This window comes from Brachyhypopomus gauderio, chromosome 14, assembly GCF_052324685.1.
Source record: "Brachyhypopomus gauderio isolate BG-103 chromosome 14, BGAUD_0.2, whole genome shotgun sequence".
Taxonomy (NCBI): domain Eukaryota; kingdom Metazoa; phylum Chordata; class Actinopteri; order Gymnotiformes; family Hypopomidae; genus Brachyhypopomus; species Brachyhypopomus gauderio.
Window position 1 is genome coordinate 12,303,170 of NC_135224.1, and position 25,501 is coordinate 12,328,670.

General features: G+C 43.9%; 1 protein-coding gene across 3 annotated transcripts; it reads right to left on the reverse strand.

Annotated features, from left to right (window-relative positions):
• Window positions 1–2,640: 2,640 nt before the first annotated feature.
• On the reverse strand, window positions 2,641–25,166 carry kirrel1a (kirre like nephrin family adhesion molecule 1a). 3 transcript variants are annotated; one of them, XM_076972859.1, is made up of 15 exons: window positions 24,817–25,166; window positions 13,155–13,304; window positions 10,676–10,825; window positions 10,271–10,428; window positions 9,902–10,052; window positions 9,628–9,733; window positions 9,188–9,336; window positions 8,872–8,999; window positions 7,422–7,548; window positions 7,070–7,170; window positions 5,696–5,912; window positions 5,432–5,539; window positions 5,072–5,199; window positions 3,672–3,785; window positions 2,641–3,455 (listed from the first exon to the last, which is right to left on the reverse strand). In XM_076972859.1, exons 1-15 carry the CDS (start codon window positions 24,860–24,862, stop codon window positions 2,838–2,840), a joined length of 2,451 nt encoding a protein of 816 aa, XP_076828974.1. In that variant the 5' UTR covers window positions 24,863–25,166; the 3' UTR covers window positions 2,641–2,837. The 3 variants fall into 3 exon arrangements, with proteins under 3 accessions (XP_076828974.1, XP_076828972.1, XP_076828973.1); XM_076972857.1 differs by lacking the exon at window positions 24,817–25,166 and having other exon boundaries at window positions 5,432–5,536; window positions 13,155–13,356; XM_076972858.1 differs by lacking the exon at window positions 24,817–25,166 and having other exon boundaries at window positions 3,672–3,749; window positions 13,155–13,356.
• Between the last annotated feature and the right edge of the window lie 335 nt (window positions 25,167–25,501).

Here is a 25,501-nt window from a genome sequence, read left to right on the forward strand (position 1 = left end):
ACACTTATACAGGATACAGTCCTACCAGCAGAATAAAAGTATTGGAGCAGGAACTTGGGGAAGTAAATGATTACATAAAGATATTCATACACAAAGAGAGACGCGCGCGCACACACACACGCTCACACACACACTTTGTCATACCATCACTGTCGTTGAACTCCTCTGACCTTAAACTGGCTTATAAAGTGAGGGATTATAAAAGTCATATTTTCCTAAGGCCACTCTTTTTTTTTTTTTTACCAACAAACACCTTCATGTTTCCCTCAGTGAGTTTTCATGTTGCTTCAGTCCTTTTAGGAAGATGCTGGGGGAAGTTCATGCCCTGTCTGGTAGAAGATTAGGCCACGCTTCCCTCCAGACACTTCTCCCATGGTCAAAGTAAACAAATGTACCATGATGACCAACTGATTGACAGCTCAGGCAGGTATAAAGGTGTTTTCTGGTGATGATGAGCATCTTGGTCTTCTGAATGCTCTTTGGCTCTGGACTGGCCTCCATCCAAACTGAACACAGTTCATTATCCTCAGTTTTTGCTGGAGATCATAAAATCCCACCAGCCACTGCATAGTCCTGCCAACTTTCCCTCGCACCACTGAAATGTAACAATACTGCATTTAAAGAGTGCATCACATTGGATGATGTAAAGTAATACTTGGAATAGGATTACACATGGGAAAGTATTTACAGGGCTCCGTCGGTCAAAAGGTATTGAAATTCAGACGAAGACCAAAGCTAGCCGTCGAGAGTTCCCCATTTGTTCCTTAGTGAAAAACCATTCAAGATGGATTGTCTTCATCCTTGTCACCATTGTGGACGGTTATCTCCTTCAGAATCTGTCTGAGGCATTTTGTGTCTTAAGACCAACTCTCCAAAAGGTAGTTTTCTATTTCTTGTAGTTATTTTTCCTTAATTATTGGTCAAAAATGTTCCCAATAACGTAGGCACCTGTGTTGGCACAAATAGCAGGTGCATCTTGTGTAGGAAGAGTCTCCAATCTATAAGGTAGAGATAAACTTCATATCACAATATACGGTATATTTATGAACATTCTGTTTTCTGGGTTAGAGCCCAGGAAAATGTCAGAAGGTCCATTCTGGATTAGCACTGAATCAGTTCATCTTTGTTTATGATGATCTTTTATATGAAGATGATGGCATAGCAGCCTGATCTTAGATCAGTATGTGTACCTAAGGCTGGATCATAAAGTTTAAGACCTTTAAAATCTCTGACCCTTCAAAACACCTTTTTTTCCACTCATCATTACTGAGTCCAGAAACAACAAAAAACAAACAAATCTGCATATTTCCTTGTTTGTTAAGGTGAATATCACCCAAATAAAGACTGATACTCTAACGATGAACCTTTGGTCCACAATTCCTTACAGAAATATGAGAAAAAAATAATTCTGTATTTCGGGAATATTCAAAATGCTCTAGTCTAGTGTGCAAATGAGAGATTACAGGTAGATTATACAGGGTAATTTATGATAGAATACTGGAATGCAGTGCAAACAAAGACCCCACTACAAAAGCACCATGGAAAAGAGTGGGGAATTCAGACATATACACGCAAGTACACTCTATGTGCTCTAAGATCAATCAATCACCATGTAAAAACACCATGAAAAAAAATGGTATGCTATGAAGCCCCTTCCCCATATACCACTATATAGTCCACCAAATGAGGTTTCAAACCAATGGTTTGTCCCTATGTGGAAAAAGACAGCAAGAACAATGGCTGTCACTCACCAAGTCTGATGACTGTCGGATGGCTTCCTTAACTGGTCTCCTACCCCCACCTGATGCTAAATTCTTGTTTTTATTTAACAAAAGAAAAAAATGGCTTTGAAGTGCTCTAATTAATAAATTTAGACTGCTTATTGAGAATAACACAGCATCCTGCCTGAGACAACTGAGCTAGGCAATAAAAGGTGAGGACTGAACATTGGTTAATTCTACACTAGTCGCTGAACGGTAAGGCTAGCAGCCCACTTCATGAGGTAGCTTAGCAAGCTAGGCAGCTGGTTAGATACTAATTAACAGGTTAAGCGGCTAAGAGTCCTAAAAGTTGATCACCTGGTTTCCAATTAATTACATATGCTTTGGTAACCAAGGAAAATATGGTAGATAGCTTTGTGCCCTCTGTTTGCTAATTTATCAGCTTTTGCTCAGAACTGGAAGGGGGGAATTCAAGAAGGTACGTCCATATAATCACCCACCACCACTGTAATTGATATCTCAGGTATAATCTCTGCCATATTGCTTTCTGACAGTTTCTTCCTTTATATTAGCATCATAAAGGTGTGAAGACAAGTTGAAGAAGCCATTCAAGAGAATCCATTACACACTCTTTCATAACCACCTCTGTCGTATAGTAGACTTTTGTCACAGATGAACAAAGAGGCTTCCTTCGTTTCTCCAGCTCCATCTTCGACCCTCTACTAATTCATAGATTACTTCTTCAGCATTCTGAAGATCTTAGATCTTTCACTGATGCTCGTCTGTTTTTTGATTGTGACTATCGCCGTCAGCTCCTCGAGCTAAGAAAAACGGAACAAGAGATGCAGAGAGAATCAACCTCAAACCTCCCCCCCCCCCCCCCCCCCCCCCACCCCCAGAATCCACCCCACCCCCAGAACCCCTGCTCTCTCATCTCTCGGCCTCTGTTCTCTCTCATCTGGTTCCTGCTTTCCATCCTTCCTTCCTACCCCACCTCCTCCTATGTGCGTGTGTGTGCTGTGTGTGTGTGTGCTGTGTGTGTATATGTGTGTGGACGAGTGAGTATACTGGAGCTATGAAGAGCGGCACCACGGGTCGGGTCACGACCCTTCTCGCTCACACGTGCGTCTGCATCCTCTGCGTGTGCCGGTGGGAGTAATCGGAATGCTGGGAGGTGTAGGAAAAGCGCGTGGAGCTGCCATACTTCCCCAGTCCGGTCTCCGGGGTCGCGGCAGAGCCGGCCGCGCCCACGCTCGGCCCCACGCTGTACATCTCGTACGCCGGTCCCCCTTCCAAAGGGGCCAGGCTGGAGGGAGCGAAGCCCAGCCGGTACGTGGGGTAGTGCGCCGGGTAGCTGTAGTTCTCATAGGGCAGCTGAGGGTTGGAGTCCAGGAGGCCGCAGTCTGCCGGGAAGTCGCCCGTCTGTGGGCCGGAGCCGGGCGGAGGCTGCTGCGTCTGGCCAGGCCGGCTGAAGGTGTTGAACTGGGCGTAGCTGTTGTGCGATAGTCTGGAAGGAGGCCGTGGGTCGTAACAGCCAGCTCGTGACCCTGGGGCCAAGCTGCTCGGTGTTCCGGGACCCGCTGTAGCTCCGGGAGCGCCTGAGCTGCTGCTAACTGCTGCGGCGCCCCCTGGCTGGTTGGAGGGGCGGTACTCTGAATAGTGCATGGAGCGGGAAGCTGGGCGGCCCTCGTCGTGGGTGGAGGCTCGCACGTTATAATAGCCATTTGTTGGGTCCTATCAAGAGAGAGAAAACTGAGTATGGACAAAAACATAACTGTACAGTAATAACCTATTGCACAAAATAATTTGCCCCAAGTGTCTACTTACATTTTTTCATTGCTCACTCAGCCTAACAGCTAATCACAAACATATTACGTGGCCAAATTACTAGAATGTCACAGATGCAGTATTGTGTGTGTGTGTGTGTGTGTGTGTGTGTGAGACCTTCACCTTGAGCTCATAGTCCTGCCGTGTATCCAATGTGTCGCTGCGGAGCTCCTGTTTGAGGTCGATGTCATCTTTAAAGGGCTGGGAGGAGGGAGAGAGGGTCACAGAGGGCAAAAACTAAAAGCATAAATGACAAGAATCCAACCAAGACGGGGGAGGGGGGGGCAGACAGAAACCAACGGGGTTAAGAAGAAGTAGTTGAGGAGGAAGGTGAAAAAGGAAAAGGAGAGAGAGGTTGAGAAAGAAGAAAGGATTAAGTTCAGTTTTTTCATGTAGCATTTAGGGTTAAATACAGGAAGTAAAGCAGCTTGGCAAACTGCAGTTGGGTGACCGGGGTCTGCACAATGCTGTGTTCAAACATGAAGGAGCGGATTCAAACAGTTACATTCAAAATTTTGACAGAGCATTGGGACAGAGGTGTAGTATTATGTCTGGTTAGTGCTTTTAGGTTGAAGTTTGCTGTGGTTAAGAATCACATCACAATAATCATCCCATTATTTGTATATAACATTAAATGCAAACTATGTTATAACAAAATGCATGCAATGGAAATTCTAACTTAAAAGAAAATAGATTTAAAAGAATTCCAAGCATGCTGTATTCTTAAGGGGTTCTTGAACTCTCAAGCATGCAAGTATTCAAACATACAAAGCTTCTTAATAGTTCCTCTGCCTCTAAAGAACCTTATCAAGATAGCAACAAGAATAATATGCCAAGAATTCTGGAGCTCAAAAGGACTAAAGGAACACTAAAGGCAAATCTCTAAAAGCTGTAATATCCCTGCCCTTTCCAGAAGTTTCTCTCTTGGGGCACGTCCGGAAGCTGAGAGGAAAATGCGATGGGATGTTTAAGCTTTCAGGCCTCAGAACCAGGAATGATACTGTGATGATTCTTCACAGAACCTCTACAAAAGGATCCTGCGTGACATTCCTGCGTGTCCCTGAACCCACAAGTTTGCCTCTGCTAAGAGCCTGCAGTCTCTGCACTGCGCTTGCAACAAACACAAACACTTTAAGTTAGAGAAGCAAACGACGCAGCAGAGACTCTGTTCTGGAATTAAATGCTATTATTAGCACCGCTGACCCACACAGAGGCCAGAGAGCAGAGCGAGTTGGTGGTTAATTCTTCTCGTGACCTTCCGGGTGAACAGTGGCGCACATGCGTGAGTCCCCCATTTCTATGCTCACCCGGTTGTTCCATCATTACAAGCGGTCAAGTGATCTCAATCCAGGTCTGTTAGAACGCCGTTTTCTGTGTTTTAGCTGACTTTATGTCACAAGCCACAGTTACAAGCCACAGTTAACTGAGAAAGCTGTATCTGGCCAAAACCTGTTCTGTTCAGATAGAGTGTTGTTATGGGAGTGTTGTTATGGGATAGAGTGTTATGGGAGTCCTGTACTCACGGAGTACATAGCCTTGACCATGCGGGAAGCTGTGGAGACGCTGCCTGAGTCTTCCTCCAGGCTATGGGTCTCCTTGTTTATCGTCTCCACCTTGATGTCTGGCTTACCGAGCGTGACCCCTCGGCGACCTGGAAACACGGCAGACACGTGACAGCGTTTTACGGTCCTGTCTCCGCACGGTGTCCTCCTGACTAAAACACCTGGGACCATTTGCCTTGTAACTGAGGACTGTTAGTGGAATTCACGCCTTTGTTCACAATGAAATCTTTCACTTTTACACACACTTTAATTGACAGCGCTATCAATTTCATCAAGCCAGTAAGAGCTCTAATATTGCCCTCTGCATGTGTGTGTACTTACTTCCTTTGCGTTGACGGTACAGAAAAAGGACTAGTACCAGCAGACAGGCCAACAGCAGAATGGAGCACCCTACTGTGCTCCCTGCAATGATTCCCACTGGCACTACTTCTGGGAAGAAGAGGAAAGGTTGAGCTCAAAACACAGAAGCAAACCTCCTGGACTTGAGTTCTTGGAGATGTAATGTGTGTGTGTATGTGTGTATGTGTGTGTGTGAGTGTGTGTGTGTGTGTGTGTGTGTGTGTGTGTGTGTGCGTGCATCCCTACCAAGCTCCTCCAGAGTGATGATCATGGTCCCCGAGCCAAAGTTATTCCACGCCGTGCAGTTGTAGGTGGATTGGAAGTCGGACTCCATGACATTGTTGATGGTGAGGGTGGAGAGTACCACTCCTCCGTCCACGGACGGCTTGCTCTGCTCCACGGTGTAGCGCTCGGGCAGGGTGCCTTTCTCCTTCTCCCACACATTCTCCTTCCATGCCCACACCTACGGCACACGCGTGCAACAGATCTACGTGTTACAGTGGTTACCGCTGTGGTGCTGTCATGGCAGTAGGGAGGAAGATGAACCCTGTGATTATGGTTGTTCGTGGTGAATCTAATTTGTTGTCATGAATACATGCTTATTTGTCTGTAATTCACTTTCATTATCTACTGTTTTAACCTCACTACATTAGTAATATGTTGTAGTTAAAATTCTTACATAATTTTTTTTTTTCAAAAATTTGAAAATGGGACATTTTTAAAACAGGAAAGAACTGTATTATTCATATTGAACTATGAACATACTTAAAAATGGATAACTATTGCTCATAAAATGCCTGCATTCACTGCAAAAACCACAAACTTGCAAGAGCTAGGAGTGAGAGGCATGTGAGCAGTGAGTAGCACGTGGAGACCAGAGAGTTAGGAGACCAGGCACACGTGAGGGCCAGACACGTGGGGGGCCAGAGAGTTGGGAGACCAGGCACACGTGAGGGCCCGACACATGGGTGCCAGAGAGCTGGGAGACCAGGTACACGTGAGGGACAGAGAACTGGGAGACCAGGCACACGTGAGGGCCAGACACGTGGGACCAGATATTCAGGAGACCAGACACATGCGGGTCAGGCATGCCAGAAGCAAGTTTCCATAGTACATATTTCATAAATGGCCCTGTGGAGCCGCATTAGAGCCTGTCTGCACATCCGCGTCATGCCCAGATGGCAGTGAGCTCTAAATGAGGACCGTGCTGAGCAAAAGTGCTTTGGATAGACATAGCTGAGGATAGAACAGGTCCAACGCGCTAGCTGAGGTCTAGGGCAACCCATTTTACGCCTTTTTATATGGTTCAGGTGGATGTTTTAAGGTCTTAGTTTCTAAAACTGCAGCTCATGGAAAGACACACACACACACACACACACACACACACACATACATTTTGGAGTTCTAAACTTATATATAGCTAAATTCATTTTGCTTGCGCATTGCTTTCATGCCTCTCATGCTTGGTTTTGTACATTGCAATAAGGGTAAAAGCGTGTAAGAAAGCCTGTCTCAAGACAAGCGCCACATATTTAGAGAGAAGCAGGCCGGGCGGCTGGTGGGCTGCCAGATCTGATGGGGAAGCGCTCGTTACTGAGGCGGGTGGCACGAGACACTCACGATCTTGTCTGGCAGGGGGGTGCTGGCTATGTGGCACTTCACCTCCCCTCTCTGTCCTCTGAACGCGTACTGGACGGGCTGGCTGGAGATGATGGGGGGACCTGCACAAAGGGAGCAACACACACCCCCTCCCATCAGATCACATGATCATGATCAGACCGGCCTCGTTATCGACGTTACTTTATTGTCACACGGCAGCTCTGCTGATTGGTACAGAAGCAGCGCACGGCTAACCAATCACAAGCTTTGTCACTTCCTGCTGGTTATGCAATATTGTTTATAATCTTATATTTACAGGAAAATCGTAGTATTGCCTAATGCCGGATGTAGTAGTTCAGCCCTGGAGACTGACCGTTGACAGTGAGAGTGACCTCGGTCTCTCCGACGCCGATCCTGGGAACTATGGCTTTACACACGTACTGACCAGCGTCTGCCTGGCTCACTGACTTCAAATACAGCTGGTTATTATTACTCAGCACCTGGGGGCAGGCAGAGGGAGGCGAGAAGTGAAACAAATTCTTATTGCAGTAAAAGCAAACATACGATAATCGTGTAACTTAGGACAGTGACTGAGAAAAACAACCCAAGCTTCTACAATATGAAGGGGGGGGGGGGGGGGTGTACATTCCAGCCTGCATCTAGACAGGAAGACACCATTTATGTAGATAGAAGAAGACACTCAAGAGACATTATAAAAGTGTATGTGGAAGTGAGGCAGAGAGTAGGAGAATTAAAGAGAGATGAAACAGGGAGATGCATGAAAACCTCACCATCCGTGATGGCGTAAAAGGGTCTCAGTAATCCTGTAGTTAACGATGGTCTTAGTAAAAGGGTCTCAGTAAAATTGTAACCCAATTAAAGGAACATCTAAAGCAAGATCAGCAACAGCAAGGCTATGGGTTTGGTGCCCAGGGATCACATGTACTGTGAGGGTTCAATGGGCAGAAGTGGTGGTTCTGTATTGGAGGTGAAGTGATAATGCACTCTATGAGTGTTTATAATCACCTTCATGTCCACGATCAAGCCTGCAATATTTGAAAACAATATTTGCATGTTTTGAGTAGTGATCCACAGATCCCCCAGTTATGAGCCTCCAATTTAACAGATCAATCAGAATATTTCTTTCCTTTTAGAAAGTTATTTTAAATGCCATTATTATACTGTTTGTAAGTGTACAGTAGCCTAACAGTAGACAACTACACTCATCCTCACACCAACTGCATTTGTCGGTTGTCGAATTGATCATTTAGACATTTTTAACCAAGCAGGCCTGCATTTCATGGGTTTAGAAATAGTAAACAAAATGTTATGGGCTGGTGACTGTTAAGTTTGCCTCCCACAGAGAGAAGGCTGGAATAGTTTCTATATGGCATCAATGAAGATTTTTCTTTACTTTGTTCTCATGAATTAATTTGATTAGGTTTTTGCCTATGTGGAGAATTTGAATGAATTTAAATGTAATGTATTTATTACTCAATGATGTTTCGCATTTGGTTTTATATTTTTGTTGGCAGTCGTTTGATAATATTATAAATGGATGTGGTTTTCAATTAACACTATTTAGTGGCCTGCTGACTAAAATGTCATCAGCACTTTGAAGAATGCCAAAGCTTGTCTGCAAGACCAATAAAATAATATGAGTTCTGTGCATACTTGTCATGTAATGCTGTCATAGTGATAAATATATTTATCAAAAATGAAGTTGCTCTGAATAAGTCTGCCAAACACTGTAAATATAAAGCAGCAGAGTGAAAGAGGAGGATGATGGAGAGAGAGAGGTGAGGAACGAGGAGCTTTCTCACCATACTGGAGCCTTTTTTCGTCCATGTTAGGGTGAGGGGGGGATTCCCCGCCCACTTACAGTTCAGAGTGACATCCGAGCCCATGTCCACCGTTACTGGCTTTGGCTCCACCACCAGGATGGGGCCGACTATGGAGAACGGAAAGACAACAGCGAACCATGAAAGGGCGAACGTGTGGTGCAAACCGCAATCCCAACACATGCTTTCTGGGCAAGCCCGATGTTTTGGTTTGTGGCATATATCAGACTGTGATGTATAATAAGACTGAATTAACAGCATCCCCCCAGTCGGTGAATCTTGGTGAGGTGTTGCTCACAGTGGACGTCCACGAGTATGCTGACGTTGGTACTTCCCACAGCGTTGAACACCTGACATGAGACTGCCTCGGTGAAGAAGGAGTGGTCAGCCTTGGTGATGAACACACTCTCTCTGGCTCCTTGGATAACCACGCCACCCTTAGCCCACCTAATGAGATGCATTTGAATAATCAGTGTCGAGATAAGTGAAAAAAGTGCCACACATTCTTATAATTCGATGTTCCAAAGAAAACCTTCCATTAGGCTTTGTTGGCCTTGTGTTTTTAGCCCATTTGTTTCTAGGCAGTAAGCGACATAGTACGAGATCCAGGTCAGAACGACTGGAGTTTCGTCCTACAGCCACAGCTAAAGCAGAGTGCCAGACTGAATGATCGTTTGCCAGACTCAAGAAACAGCCCTAACTAATCACCAGCAAACAGGAGAATCAGGGTACACGTACTTGTAGCCCATAATGGGGGGGTTGGCAGTGGCCTGGCAGGTGAAGGTCACCCTGTCTCCTTCCAGCACAGATCGCGGCTCAATAGACAACACCACCACAGGAGGGTCTACCCCAATTGGGATTATATAAACCAAAACAAGAGAACAGATTACGTTACAAATTGACCATAGCGCCATCGACCCAACGCTCAGTGATAACAGCAACTGGACACGCAGCACAAGGGTGGAGGCGCGTGAGATTCCTGTGTGGGCGACGTGCGCCGAGGCGGACTCACGGTGCACGTTTAGGGTTACAGTGGCACGTTTGCCAACGGGCACCGCCTGATTGGTGGCCACACAGCTGAAGTTCTTCCCGGTGTCAGTGTCCACGGGGAGCACAGGCAGGAAGCTCCGTGTGGTGACCCGTTTCCTGTCTGGCAGCACTTCCTGCAGGGAAGAAGAGAGGAGAGTAGAGGGCATGTCACTGATGCGTGCTAAATTATGGCTAAATTACACTCTGTGGTGCAGTTACAGTTGGCATGGTATACAGAAGAGGTTCTGGGTTGACTTGGATGCTTTGATTAAATGTGCATTTGAAAATGCTATCGCAGTTATGAAAGGAATGGGTTATGTTGTGTGTGTGTGTGTGTGTGTGTGTGCCTTACTGTCGTGCTGACTGCGCCCTCTACAGGCAGGCCATCTTTCTGCCATTCTATCACAGCAGGGGGCTTGGCACCCCGTGCCATGCAGCTCAGGTTGTAGGACACACCCGCAGTGAGGAGGATCTCCGGTGAACCCTCGATCACCGGCTCATCTGGAGGAACTACACAAGCACACAGAGGCGTCACGCTAAGGACATGTACTAAACACATATAACACAACACACTAAGAACAGCAGATGCAACACCATTAAACATTCTATGGAAAAAAGGCCCTGATAATGTTAGAACAAGTTATGCATTTTGTTTACTTGTTTATGCCGTTTATCCTCTGTCCAAACAGATACACATATGGTGAGACATACACACAAACAAACACTCATTCACACACGCACATGCACACACACTTACTGAGGACGGTGAGTTTTGCTCTGCGAGAACGCAGGGCAGCTTCCGTAGCCTGGCACTCGTACAGTGAGTCATCAGAGAGCTCGGCGGAAGAGATCTCCAGGTTGTACTGGCCCACGTCCGCCAGCCGTAAAACGCGGTACCGCGGCCAGGCTGGAACGCACAGCACACATCATTTATTCCCCCGTGGCTTAGCATTTAAGCAGGACAGCTCACGTTCGCACACACTCAATAGCCTAGTTCTAACCCAGTACATATACTTTTTTTACGGGTCTTTAATCTACAAATGTCACCGATATAATAACACAGTGGGATCTCCAGGTCTCTGACCCAGAGGGTCTTGACTGCAATCTTGGAGGCTCACTGGTCTGTGCTCATTTAGATGTTCTCTACCTCTGACCTGCTTTAACCCAGGACGGGAGCTGTGGATGTATGCTACACTATGTCCAGGGGACACTGCATTTCAGCACCTGCAATATGTTATGAACTAAATGTCTTAAAACAGAATGTGTTTTGATCTTGTAATTGATTGCTTATATACAAGACTTGACTTTTACTGACATTTACTGTAAAACATACAGTGTATTCACATACAGTAAAACACACACACCATAAAAGGTTCACATTACATGTGCACACCCAGACAGACATGAAGGGTTTTCTTGTCACCACTAGGTGGCATAAGAGTTTGTTCTCTGAGGCACACTAAAATCTGCTAGCATTATGACAGGGATTTCTAGCCACTGCTGCAAGAGAAATGACAGAAATACTGCTGTGGATTACATCATTCTCTCCCCTGTCTCTGTCTGTCGGATCCTCCCTCTTTACTCACCTCTGCATCTCACATGTGCTGATCCAGTATTTCTGGGGTACGTGCACCTTTATTTGTTTATGTGCCTGTGCACATCAAGTGCACATTGTGTGTGTTGGGTTTATCATATTCATAATCGGTTTGTGTGTGTGTGTGTGTGTGTGTGTGTGTGTGTGTGTGTGTGTGTGTGTGTGTGTGTGTGTGTGTGTGTGTATGTGTGTGTGTGTGTGCGTGTTCACCAATGCCCATTCACATGACTCTCTTTAAAACCATGGGACAAAGCACTGAAGCATTTCATAAAGAACAACACCACAAACCAGAAAGAGAGAGATTGAGAGAGAGACAGATGTGAGAGAGACAGAGACACAGACAGAGAGAGACAGATAGACACAGAAAGAAACAGAGTGAGAGAGAGAGAGAGAGAGAGAGAGAGAGAGAGAGAGGGGGGGGGGGGTTCTCTTCCCTGTAAGTAGGCGAAATCAAGCCTACACTGCACATCATCTGTCAGATTTAAACTACTGCACTTACACAGATTGAGAATGTTCAGGTAGTTCATTAACTGGTCCTTTACCAGTACTAGGGAATCACAAGCAGAAAACAGGCCCGCCACAATCACGTAACACCTGCCAACTATCTGCCATATATATAGCTGCAATTAACAGTTTGGCTTTTCAAAGATTCCACTGTATCATGACTGTATGCATATAAATCCTATAATCATACACATCCCTTATGATGAAGAATGTCAATCTACCGAGCAGTGAACTTGGGGAAATGAAATGCATATGCTTACAATAATTGCGAAATAAACCGCATTATAAACATAAACTATAAATTTAAAAAAAGTCCTTTGGCTAGAACATCTACTGCGTACTGAGCAGGCAGCCCCACTGAAAGGAGCACTTACACAACGTTCTCCGGGTTAAGGCAGTAAGTAAAAGACCATCTGAAATCCTTCAGAATGCCATCATTGACTTGGTTGTATAAACTAGGGATTGCAGCTTTGGAAATGTCCACTTTCCTTACAATTTGTTCTACTTGTCAAATGTCTGCAGCATGTCACTGATCAGTGGGGGTTTCTTCTATATGGAGCACGTATTTGGATATAAACAGCATTGCACCATTGGTTAACATTGACATTTGGTACTGTCATGTTAATATTCAGATGCTGTTTGAGATTATTTAATGATGATGACTTTTGAGGCAGTGCCTATAAGAAATGTACAGTACATAATCATTTTGGCTTGCAGTGTGACAAATAATAAATCATCTATTTTAAGTACATTTACTTGGAAGTTCCAATACAAAACTGAACTTAGACACCAAATGCTGAACTACACATTTAGGGAGAATGTATGTTGCAGTATTCCTTTATGCAAACTGAAATAAAGATTCACATGAGCTTGCTCTCAGTCAGTTCTGTCTCTATACTGCTGCTGTGATATGCACCAAATTCATATTCAGTTTGATGCCTTTGAAATCAAATTACTATGGAAAATTATCATGATCAGAACAAATAATCGCAGTCAGCTCAAATAATCGTGATTAAATAAGTATGTAATAATCGTGACAGGCCTAACCGAAAACTGGGGGGAAAAGAGAAAAGAGCACAAGAGAGAGAGACAGACAAACACACAGAGAGACAGAGACAGAGACAGAGAGATGACTAACCCCGGAGGTCTTCTCCAATGCCTAAGGCTAGACCATCCTTGGTCCACTGCACAATGCCGGAGTAGTTGAAGACCACGCAGGACAGCACCACCCTCTGGCCCAGAACCACTGACTGATCTGCTGGCTCCTGAGAGAACCGTGCCATCCACACTGCAACACAAAGGTCCATAATAAGCTCCATCAGCATTACACACACACACGCACACGCGCACACACTACATTGTAAACACATGCAAATGTTAAAATGTAGACATTTAAAATGCAGTGTACATTTTTAGGTCTGAGAATTCAACCTCCAATATTACATTAACATCTCATCAGCATTCATGCCACGTTTATGTGTATGCAGAGTGTGCTATTATGGAAAGAAGTTGAACTGGAGGTAACCTTTGGAGATCAAACCAGTGCAACTTTCACACATTAAGATTCACCAGTATAAAATTATTCTAATGTAACCATGTCAGAGCGGGATATAACTGCCTCAAAAAAACTCAACGTAAATCAGATTGGTAAAATATTTAGCTATAGCTAATTAAGAAGGCACGCATACGGGATGTAACCTCAAACCTGAAAATATTTAATCTAAGGACATAGTATAGTATGAATTCAGTTAAATCTAATCTCCCCCAAGTTTTAAGTCATTACTGACAGACTGAAAAAGACGGAGCCATGGGGCTAGATTGTAGTCTAATACTCGTCGTAGTGTTGCTTGACTGCAGATAAATGTTTCTTATCGCAAAGAATTGACTTCTTCTAAAGGACAAGCTATAAAATATTAGCGAAGTGACATAACGGAATCACACCCGAAAGCAGTGAAACCCAAATGAAACCGAGCGTGCTGCTTTAAAAGGCGATGGGGAATCGGTCCCTCGAGAGCAAATTCCAGACACATTTCATCTAGGTTACTCCCTCTTTCTAACAAGCGGAGGGTTACGAGAAACGGCAAAAAACTTCGTGAAACAATTCACGAAGAGAGCTTTCACTCAAATCCTGCGTTGTGTGTCTTTAATTGGACCCAATTCAAGAATGTTTTAAATGAAGTACTCAATTTTTCCCCCTGCATTTTCCCCTTTTGCACTCGAAGCTTCTTTCAGAGTCACTGTCGTCGTGACTTCTCATCCCCTTTTCTTTATTTATTTCATTATTTCAATGACAAAGATTCACAACTGTCCTTTTATCTTAGGAATTAAGACTCTGGCGCTCTGGCGTGGCATTAAGCAGAATAAAGGCACGCGGCCCATCTTAACACGTGCTCTTTGCATCGCTCGCATTCTTCTTCTTTTTTCCTGAGTATTTTCCTGAACTCGGTCCTGCTTTTCTATTTCCGTGTCTTGCTCTCTGGTTGGAGGGGGTTTGGAGACACACTGTCACAACCCATTTATCACATTAAATAGCAGCCCTCTGGCCCTCACTCTCTCTCTTTCTTCCTCATTCCCTCTTTTCCCCCCTCATCTCTGCAGCATTCCCCTGTAAGTCCCCATCTCTCTCACTTTCTTAACAACTGGCATATGCCTCCTTATTCTCACTGACTCCATGTCTTTCCCATTCTTTCCTTCTCTCCCGTGTTCTCTCTCTCTCTCTCTCTTCCCCCTCTCACCCAGTGTAATCTTCCATCTTATTTGATGGTTTATTTATAATCACTGTGAATAAAGGGTAATAAAAGCAAACAAGTGGGAAAAACACTAATGGAACAACCACAGACCAATATGGCAAACAAATACTCATTCTTTCAACTGGGCAGACTGATGGAGAATGAAGACCTACCATCAGCTGGAAATAAGTTGTGAACTTAAAAGCAGAACAGCCTCTACAATAATAGTTTTGCTGGACGCTTACCTCGTGTGTGGTACTGATGACACCATAAATCTTCTGTCATGAAACCGTACCTGAGTGTATGGACTTTCCTCATGGGAAATGTGCTCTCAAAAATGTAAAATATGTTATGAATGAGGCACCACAGCTCATTTATCACTGCCATAGTAATTGTAAAGGCTTCTGATTTGATATCTGTGGGGGATACTAGAAAATAGATGCATAACCTACTCTTTATGTTTTTGTTAAATAAAATAATAAAAATTTTATTTACAAAAATAAAATAAAATAAAAGTCTTGGTGATGATGAAATTATGCAATTTAAGTCGTTTTCTATTGAATGTTATGTCATTTCAAGGCAATGTAATTGCATAAAAAATAAATAAATAACGTAAATGTCAAATACATCACTAAGCCTCTGGGAGTACCACAGTATAATGAAGAACATCACAAGAAATATTTATATGAACCAAAATATTTCTAAACTGATACCTGATCATACGATAAATTCATTTATTGTAGGAATTAACAGAAATTAGAACAGTTTATTCTCAGAGAACCTTGGCATGTTGGCCATTTGTGGTTTTTGCAAAAATTTAATTATTGATGAGAAGGGTAGCAGACAACCTCCACTGAGATAGCAAGTAACTCATACATTTGGAAATAACAATAATTTTACCACTGATTTGGATTTGTTGTAACATGAAGTAAGAAAGCTAGAAAGCTGGTACAATAGAGAAAAGACAGAGATAGAGAGTGAGAGAGAGAAAGAGAGAGTAAGAGAGAGAGTAAGAGAGAGAAAGAGAGTAAGAAAGAGAGTAGAGAGAGAGTAAGAGAGAGAGAGAAAGAGAGAGGGTGTGTGTGTGTGTGTGTGTGTGAGAGAGAGAGAGAGAGAGAGAGAGAGAGAGAGAGAGAGAGAGAGAGAGAGAGAGAAGGCTTGTACAGTCTTCATTATGTGGGTTATGCAGCAGTGACAAATTTAGAGTGTCCTGATTTTTTTGAGTCCCTGATCCCCGGATACCACCAGTAGTCCATGATGCCAGTGCCCTGACCGCACAAAGCCATGGTTGCACACACACTCCCACCACAGTCCCACACACACACCGCTCTGACCACACTTACACACATACCAGTTTCAGGCACACACTTTCAGGCACACATCGCTTGACTGATCTGAGAAAACCACCTCTCATCCCCAATCACCACCATTGGGCCCTACATCTAATCCCTTTTACCAAAACCACTGGTGTGAAATAAATTGGGCTGGAGTGTGTCTGTATGTGTACTTGTGATGGTGCATTGCTAATGACACGATGGCAGCACACACGGTATTTCAAGCGTCACACTGTAAACGCTGCATCCACGTTGGTTCGCGGCTCTGTTGTCCTGTTCAAAAGCTTTGTCGAGAAGAGGGAATCTGTGGTGCTGCTGCACTAACACCCGCTGGCACTCTGTTCAGAATCCTTCACATGTGTTTGAGCTTTTTGGGCTAGTCCAGAATTTGCAGGTATATGATTGCCACACGTGAGTGATGTCACACCTGTATTGTGTGTGTGTGTGTGTGTGTGTGTGTGCGTGTGTGTGTGTGTGTGTGTGTGTGTGTGTGTGTGTGTGTGTGTGTTTGTGTGTGTGTGTGTGGCTCTTGCTCCTCTGCTCTTGCTCTCAAATTGTCCAGGGCTCAAAGCGAATTTCTGCCATAAATGCATAGCCATCAATGTCTGGACCCAATCACAACGTTGTGAAGGTCTTCATGTTCTGTGCCCCACAGAAAGAGCAGATGAAGCCTGAATCATGGGGAATACCCCCCTCCCCCCCAAACCTAAACAGACTGATTCAAGCAGGACGGGTAGACAAACAAACTGTTTCAATGACGATTACACAAGCTTAAAGATACCAGCCTTGAAGGCCTTGCACTAAAGCTAACTCAAAAGTAACTCAGTGTGAAGAGTTCTTCTAAAACATTTTTGCTAAAATGTCTTTTGTTTAGTTAGTACAACATTTTCTACTGTTCTGGTTTACCACAATTTCTACACAGTAAACAAGGATCATTTAGACTTGTTTAGTGTCTCGGAACGTACAATGTAAAACCAGTGTACTTTCACATTAAACAAAGTTTTACTGAAGCTTCTTTGGCTACTTAAGGGTGCAGAGTTCTGCTTTGGTCTTCTGTAATGTCTTGTAGGTTGAGCACAGCTCTTCCAATCTTTATTCCAGCACTGCTAATGTGTTGGATTATGAATATGTAGCAGAATTCCAGAGAGAGTGAAAGAGATGATGTCATCCAGAAATAGCCCCCTCCCAGGGGAGGAGATAAAACTGGCTTAGCACCACCCACTTCTTCAGAAAAAGGATCCAGTGCTTTGTTTTATATCTTAAGGTGCAACTCATCAGTCATCTGCATTCTGACTCATCCATCACCCTGGAACAGAACTGGAAAGCCCCAAATAAAAAGAGATTCCATGCTAATATTCACCACCAGGAAACAATCACTAACTAATTATGAAAAAAAATATAATGTTTAACCCTCAGTAAAATCGTTAGAATCTGAAGAAAATGACTGTGTTTGCTTCTGGAAAACAGTAATTCCGAAGCTTTTGTCTTAACAAGACATTTTAATGAGCAGGTGTAAAGAAATGCGTTTCTTTAAAAACTAATGCAAATATATGGAAATGACTAATGTAGCCATGTTACAATGAGTAATGTATCCATGCTGTTACAGCGACAAATGTAGCCATGTTGTTACAATGACTAATGTAGACATGTTGTTAAAATGACTAATGAAGGCATGTGGTTACAATGACTAATGAAGGCATATTGTTACATTGACTAATGAAGGCATGTTGTTACAATGACTAATGTAGCCATGTTTTTACATTGACTAACAAAGGCATGTTGTTACAATAACTAATGTAGCCATGTTGTTATATTGACTAATGAAGGCATGTTATTACAATGACTAATGAAGGCATGTTGCTACATTTACTAACAAAGGCATGTTGTTACAATGACTAATGTAGCCATGTTGTTACATTGACTAACGAAGGCATGTTGTTACAATGACTAATGAAGGCATGCTATTACAATGACTAACGAAGGCATGTTGTTGCAATGACTAACGAAGACATGTTGTTACAATGACTAATGAAGGCATGCTGTTACAATGACTAATGTAGCCATGTTGTTACAATGACCAATGAAGGCATGTTGTTACAATGACTAACAAAGGCATGTTGTTGCAATGACTAACGAAGGCATGTTGTTACAATGACTAACGAAGACATGTTGTTACAATGACTAATGAAGGCATGTTGTTACAATGACTAATGTAGCCATGTTGTTACAATGACTAATGAAGGCATGTTATTACAATGACTAACGAAGGCATGTTGTTGCAATGACTAACGAAGACATGTTGTTACAATGACTAATGAAGGCATGTTGTTACAATGACTAATGTAGCCATGTTGTTACAATGACTAATGAAGGCATGTTATTACAATGACTAACGAAGGCATGTTGTTGCAATGACTAACGAAGGCATGTTGTTACAATGACTAATGAAGGCATGTTGTTACAATGACTAATGTAGCCATGTTGTTACAATGACCAATGAAGACATGTTGTTACAATGACTAACGAAGGCATGTTGTTACAATGACTAATGAAGGCATGTTGTTACAATGATTAATGAAGGCATGTGGTATTTCTTCAGCTGCACTCTTAGGCTAATGCTCAAGGCCACAGGCAGCTGTGTGACGTCATACACCAGCTACTCTCAGACAACAAAGGAATATGTCTGGTGAAAGACTACGTCACCTCTATTGGTCAAGGGATCACATGATACAGTATGGAAAAATTCTAATTTAATTTCATTTTATTATCCTCACTCTGCATGTTGAATCTAAGTATTTTTAATTAGCATGTCAATTTTGTGTCTTGTTTCTCCATGTCCAACAGTTCAGTGTTTATTTTAATCGATGCTATACCACATTCATAATTGTTTTCTCGATCCTGGTGTAACTCCTCATCATTCCCCCTTCATGGTAGTCCCTCTATCCCTCTATCTATCCCTCCATTTCTTATGCCCCTCGCTCGTTTTGTTCTTTAGTGGCCAATCCTGCAACTTTGCATTACTCACAGTGTTCCGTTACCATAGCAACAGCTGACGTATGTGAAAAACTACCCAAAAGTTTTTTTTTTGCTTGCTTCGTGTGTTTGAGTGAGTCTGCGTAGTGGAGTAGGGGCACTGGGGTGTGTGTGTGTACGTCTCCCTCATTTCGCTGGATGTGCTCCTCTTCAGGGGGAAAGAATTACTCTCTACACGTTTTCTCCTCCTTTCTGTCAGTTTCCATTATTCCACCTTTCCATTGGTCCACGCCTCTTAAGCCACGCCTCTCTCCTATCACTCTTCCTGTAGAAACAGCCTATGCATTTTTCTGCTCCGATATCCTCCCACATTTACTACGGCAGAGACTGGAATGTTTGACCAGGAGGAGACGCTGACCTGACTGCGGACGACCTGCCTGGTCAACCAGAGGACAGACTCGGTAGCGTTTCCTGCCCTGCTTATCTGCACTGACCCGCTGCGTCTGCCACGCCACACACTACGTTGTTATAACAGTCCCCCACGTTAACTCACTCCCTCTGCAACAATCTCCTTTAAGTCATCTCCTTTTGTCTGCAGTCTTGGTTAACCACAATTCTTCCTCTGTCATTTTCTCTCTTTCTTCTCACCTCTGTACCCATCCTCCCATCACTGAGAAAGAGAGATAGAGGAAGAGAGAGAGAGGCAGAGAGACCGGTCCACGTTACTTCACCATTCCATACCTCTTCACCTCCCATTTTTCCTCTCCCCTTCTAGCGCACTCTGTCCATCCACTCTCTCTCTCTCCTTCTCTCTCTCCATCCACTCTCTCCCTCCATCTTTCTCTTCATCCCCTCCTCTTCTCTTTCTTTGTCCCTTTATCTGCGCAGCCCTGCCGTTGCTATAGAAACAGATCTATTTGAAATGGGAGGGAAAGAAAATTATTTCTCGCCAATTTCCCTGTTCCGCATTTCTTGCTCTTTTTCAGCTGCCGCCTCCTGAGACGGACCCCTCTCCACGAGCGCTCTCCTAGTCGATTCGAACCTTAAAAAATATTTTTTTTGCACGAACCACTGTTGCAGCTATTGTTGCTATGGCCACTGCAGGGACGTTGACACAATAATACATGTAGTGGCCATGGCAACCTCAAGGGTCAGCACTAGAAAGCCGAGCTGCTGCTCAAACGTCCACTTCAAATGGACCAGAGCGTGAAGCATCAGGACTGAACCTCACAATCGACCGCACACCACACTAAATATTAGGGTAAATAAATATTAAAAGGCTAGGAATGAGCCTGTGTGTGTGTGTATGAGTGTGTGTGTTTGCGTGTATGATGCAATATATCACAACAAATATCGCTTACTTGCAGAAGGACAGAAAAATGTTTCACCAGCTGTCTTTTTTGCTTATTTGACTCATTTATGAACTGATTTCTTTCCTTTGCTAAAGCCCCCCACCATCTGGGAAATTCACCTTGATCTTCCACACCAGTCCATGAGTAGTAGTGGTGACTAATATGTTGTTTAAACATGAGTAACTAGATAAGACTCATTAATGTCTGGTACAGGCCAGACAACATAGCTACGGGCCATATATCCAGTACATGTCTGAGATCTTAAACATAGCGCAAACTCTAAATGCGCAATGTTCCATTAGCGGTTGATTGGTGAGCCATCTAACTGCATGATATTCTGTCTCTTGCAAGCCTCATTGGACAACCAGTTACAATGGCTTTATTGTAAGCTTGCTAGTTGGCTCCAGAACCCCCTAGTGGGTTTTTTCTACAAGCATGCTGATTGGACAGCTCCAGTTATCAGCCCTCCCCAATGTGAGAACTTCAGAGAGCAAGAAATGACATCATCATCATCAGCCACATTCCATTACAGCGGGGGCAGGGGGAGCCAGAGGGAGGGGAGTCCGACAAACTCCCCACTAATACGCAAATATGCAGACACACACACATGCACACGCATGGGCCAACAGGACACATGCACACACATACACATACACACACACACACACAGACACACACACACACACACACACACACACACACACACACACACACACACACACACACACACACACAGATGACGGAGGAGAGTCTCAGCAAAGTGGCTACAGTACAGAGTGCCTCTTCGCCATGTGCTTAATTTGTATACTCCATCTCTGTCCCCCCCTTCTCGCTCTCTCTCTCTCTCTCTCTCTCTCTCTCCAACCCCTTCCATGACCCCTCCCCCCTTAGCTCTGTCTAAAGGAATGCAAGAACCACATCTGGAACTTATTAAGTGGGGGGGGGGGGGGGGTCTAGGGGGCTGGAAAGAGGGAGAAGGGAAAAAACGAGAGCATTGAGCGAGTGAGCAACGGAGGAAGAATGAAAAGCAGACAGTGCGCCAGAACAAGAGGCCCGCGACCAACTTTCTCAGATCCAGTGGGGTGAGCAGAAGAAGTGCAGAGGGAGGTGAAACGCAGCCAAAAGGAAGGAGAAGATGGACGAGGAGCGGACGGAGTCTGGGAGAACAAACGGTCAAAACTGTGTTTATTAAAAAAAAGACAGAAAAAGGGCGCGAGTGAAAGGAGGAATGGGGTTCAAAGTTCTGCGCCCCAACCTAGCCTTTGAACTCTCCTCCACCCACTGACATTCATTGTCGCGGAGAGAAAGACAGTGAGAAAGAGAGAGACAGAACAAGAAAGAGAGTGCAAGGAAGAGAGAAAGACACACACAGAAAGGGTACAAACCATCCCCCCGTGAGAGCAGTCAAGCATGAGTAATAATGCCTTTCTTTTCCTATAGCCTAAATCCCCCCCCACACACTCTCTCTCTCTCTCTCTGAAACACACACACATACACGCTTTCTCTCTGTCTCTCACTTGATCCTGCATTCTTTTTCATTCCCATCCCCCACTAGTCACTGAAAAAAAGGTCCCTCATCCTCATCAAATTGGCCCCCACGACTTCACCCCACCTGTCTCCTGAGCCCCCCCTTTCTTAGATCTTTACTTCCAAACACACACACACATACACGACACACACACACACGCACACAGACACACACACACACACACAGAGAGAGAGAGAGAGAGAGAGAGAGAGAGAGAGAGAGAGAGAGAGAGAACACAACACACACACAGTGAGATTATAAAAATTATTGTTCCTTTGCTGTGAAATCAGGTGCTTGGAGGATACCGAGAAGTATACTTTCTGACGTACCAAGGATGCTAAATGATCTGACTCCCACAATGATCCCTTCTTATAAACAGCCATTGAGTCTGAATAAGAAGAACTTGTATAGCAGAAGAAAACCTGTGTTTGATGTATCTACAAATCAAGTCCATCTTCACAGGGAACGTGTAAACAAATGACAGAGTACATAAGAGAAGTGATTTGGTATTTCCATCTGCGCAGACAGTCAGGTTTAGGACTAAAGCCACTTTGACCTGGGATTTGTGGAACCATCACCAAATTAATGTTAAACTGGTGAAAAAAACATGGTTTACCAGTGTAGGCTATGTGCTGAAAATTAATATAGAAGCACATGAATAACTACATTTCCCACATTTAAGTATACAGAACTGAAAGAGATCAGTTGCCTGTTGGCAGAGAAATACACTTGGTGATTCTTATAAACCATCAACTCAATGTCATCAACTCTGTCATTTGATCTCACAGCAAGAAAGATGTTGTGGGTGATACATTAGTTTCTTCAGGTGACAATGCATGATTATTACATTGAATTTAGAAATTATTGAGTAACTGCCACTTAAAGTGACTTACATTTTCAGAAACTAATGTGTGAACAAATAAACCTTTACTGTAATCTTTCACTGTGAGGAGTAGGAGACTCAACCCCTGATATGTCAGCTGGGCTCAGTTCAATAAGGGCTGTCTGACCAAGGTTTAAACCTGGACAAGCTCCCATGCACAGATGGCAAGAGGCTTAAGTAGTTTCAAGGACAAGAGTGTTATATGCTTATTTTCTTGAAAAACTGTATATGATTATACTACATAATATTAAAGTAGTACAGGCTGGTGAACTCGTGGAGCTCTGGAATAATGAAATGTTCTTCATGGTAAGCTGATAAAAAATCCTCACAGAAACATTAACTGATGTGCTTGGCTTCACTGCAGTGCACAGTGTGTGTTACATGTGCAGTGCAGTGTGTGCTACTGTAACAGTACGTTTGCAGTGTATGTTGCTGTAACAGTACATTTGCAGTGCAGTGTGTTACTGAAACAGTACATTTGTAGTGCAGTGTGTGTTACTGTAACAGTACATTTGCAGCGTGTAGTGTAACAGCACATTTGCAGTGCATGATGAGTGTTACTGTTACAGTACACTTGCTACTGGTCCAGTACCTCACTGCATGAACACGAATAATCTTACAACAAACTATGCTATAGTATTCAAGAATGGGCAAAGAATGATTCCAGGAAAAGGTCTTGTAATTAAAATGTTGACACAATTAAAAACAAGACAAACAAATTACTTTAAGCATAATTATGTATACATGGTAGAAATTGGAAATAATATGTAATACTATATTTATTTCACATGTAACTCACATGTTGCTACATGGTGCCAGAAAAGGCAATGTGAAGTTAATTCCAGGGAGTCTGTTCTTTAACTGCCTGTGCATTGTAGAAAGCCTGCTGTATAAGAGATTTTTTTGCCAAATCTCTAAGAATGCCTACTTGACATCTTTTGAGCATCTCCGTGTTACTTCATTTGAGACAAATGTAGTTTCTGAATGAATATCACCTAAGTAAGCTATATTGATTGATTTGTGGTAAGCTTGGTCCTCGCTGAGTTTTAAGAATTTAAACCGATTGTACACCGTAAGAATGGATTACATCATCTGTAATACCTTGCTGGGACATAATAGAACACGCCCCTCACCTATGATGGAGTGGTCTGTACCTGCTCTGCGCGCTCCCGCGCCCTCTCTCGCTTTTTTCTCGTACTTATACACACGCGGCGGTAGACAATGGACAGGAAGGGGGTCCGCAGAGGCGCGAGCACGGGAGAGATGCTGTATTCTAACAAGTAGCAGGACCTTGCGCTATCACATTCGCTCTTTAATGTCGCCTAGCAACTCGTTTGTCACACTACTGAAAAATTGTCACGGAATAAATACCTATCGTGCCTTCAAGTTACACAAGTATTTATTTTAAATAAGTTCACGTCATGATTGTATCTCACGGGTTTAAAAAGGTAGTTTAGACTAATTTACTTGCATGACAGTGGCAAAGATCAGCACGCACATAGCATTCGCCTATCAAGAGAAAGAGGAAGAGAAAGAGTCTTCTTGTCCTTTCTTCCCTTTAAAATCTCATGCTCAATTTGTATGCTCGTGATGAAAGGACGTTTGACGGAAGGAATACCACTCTTTCGCGCTGGAGGAATAGTCGCCTTATAATATTCCTTGCACAAGAGGGCAGGCAAGGCATAGCTCACATCCACACCAGTACATCATGCATGTACAGCAAAGGTCATATTGCGTCTTGAACAGATATGCGACACGAACACCATATAATCTCTCTCTGTGTCTCTCACACACATACTCACACGCTCGCGCGCACGCACGCACACACACACGCGCGCGCGCGCGCACACACACAACACGCAAGTGGAGCAAGATCTTTTATTTACATGAGAGCACATACCAACTTTTACTTCTTTAAGTTTGAACATTAGAAGACAACTACGCGGACCAAATCCAAAATAGGATGATACTGACAAAAGTTATCGAGGCGTGACCTCTTACCTCTGTGAAAACTCAACGCCAAACTCAGGAGAAGCAACCCTTGCATGGTTCAGCCAAGCGACAAGTCCGTTAGCTCAAATCTCCGCATGGGTAGCGAAAAAAAACCCTCCACGGTTTTGCCAGCTTCGCCTGATAATAGTCCTTTCCATGCGTGTTTCTCCTGTCGTTCTCAACTTCGCGCTCGTCTGTTTTTGTGCTTTATAGCATACTGTTCGTTTTTGTGTCTGTTTGCCTCTTACCGCTCAACGACACTCCGTTTTCTCATTAACGGCACATTCCTCGCAGCTCTCTCTCTCTCTCTCTCTCTTTCTCTCTCTCTCTCTCTCTCTGGCGTCAGTAGCGGACCCCCTCCCCTTCGTTTCTTTTACCTCTAGTTCCCCTCCCTCTTTGCAACTCCACGGCGACAGAATTTCCCAGCCGGCGTACGGAAAGCTGGTGTCTTTTACAGGCTACAAGCGACACTGTTTGCGTGCGATCTCACAAATCCTCCCTCGTGTAGTTTTCTCGCTCCTACATATTGCGTTGTAAGCGTCTGCGACGCAGCAGCAGCGAGCAGTCCGTGTCTGCCAGATGTTGAACCGCCTGAACGAACTCGAGAATCTATCGAAGCAATGACACACGCAGTCTAAAGTGTTCACAGGCCCTAGCTAGCTGAGGTTTCATTTAATGGCTTAACGTACATGCA

Excerpts from the sequence above, each read along its gene's own strand:
- kirrel1a (XM_076972859.1), bottom strand. The coding sequence starts at position 24,862 with ATGCAAGGGTTGCTTCTCCTGAGTTTGGCGTTGAGTTTTCACAGAG. Across the intron at positions 10,826-13,154 it reads CATTGGAGAAGACCTCCGGG|CCTGGCCGCGGTACCGCGTT; the intron begins GTTAGTCATCTC and ends TGTGCGTTCCAG. Across the intron at positions 9,337-9,627 it reads CCCCCCATTATGGGCTACAA|GTGGGCTAAGGGTGGCGTGG; the intron begins GTACGTGTACCC and ends GCATCTCATTAG.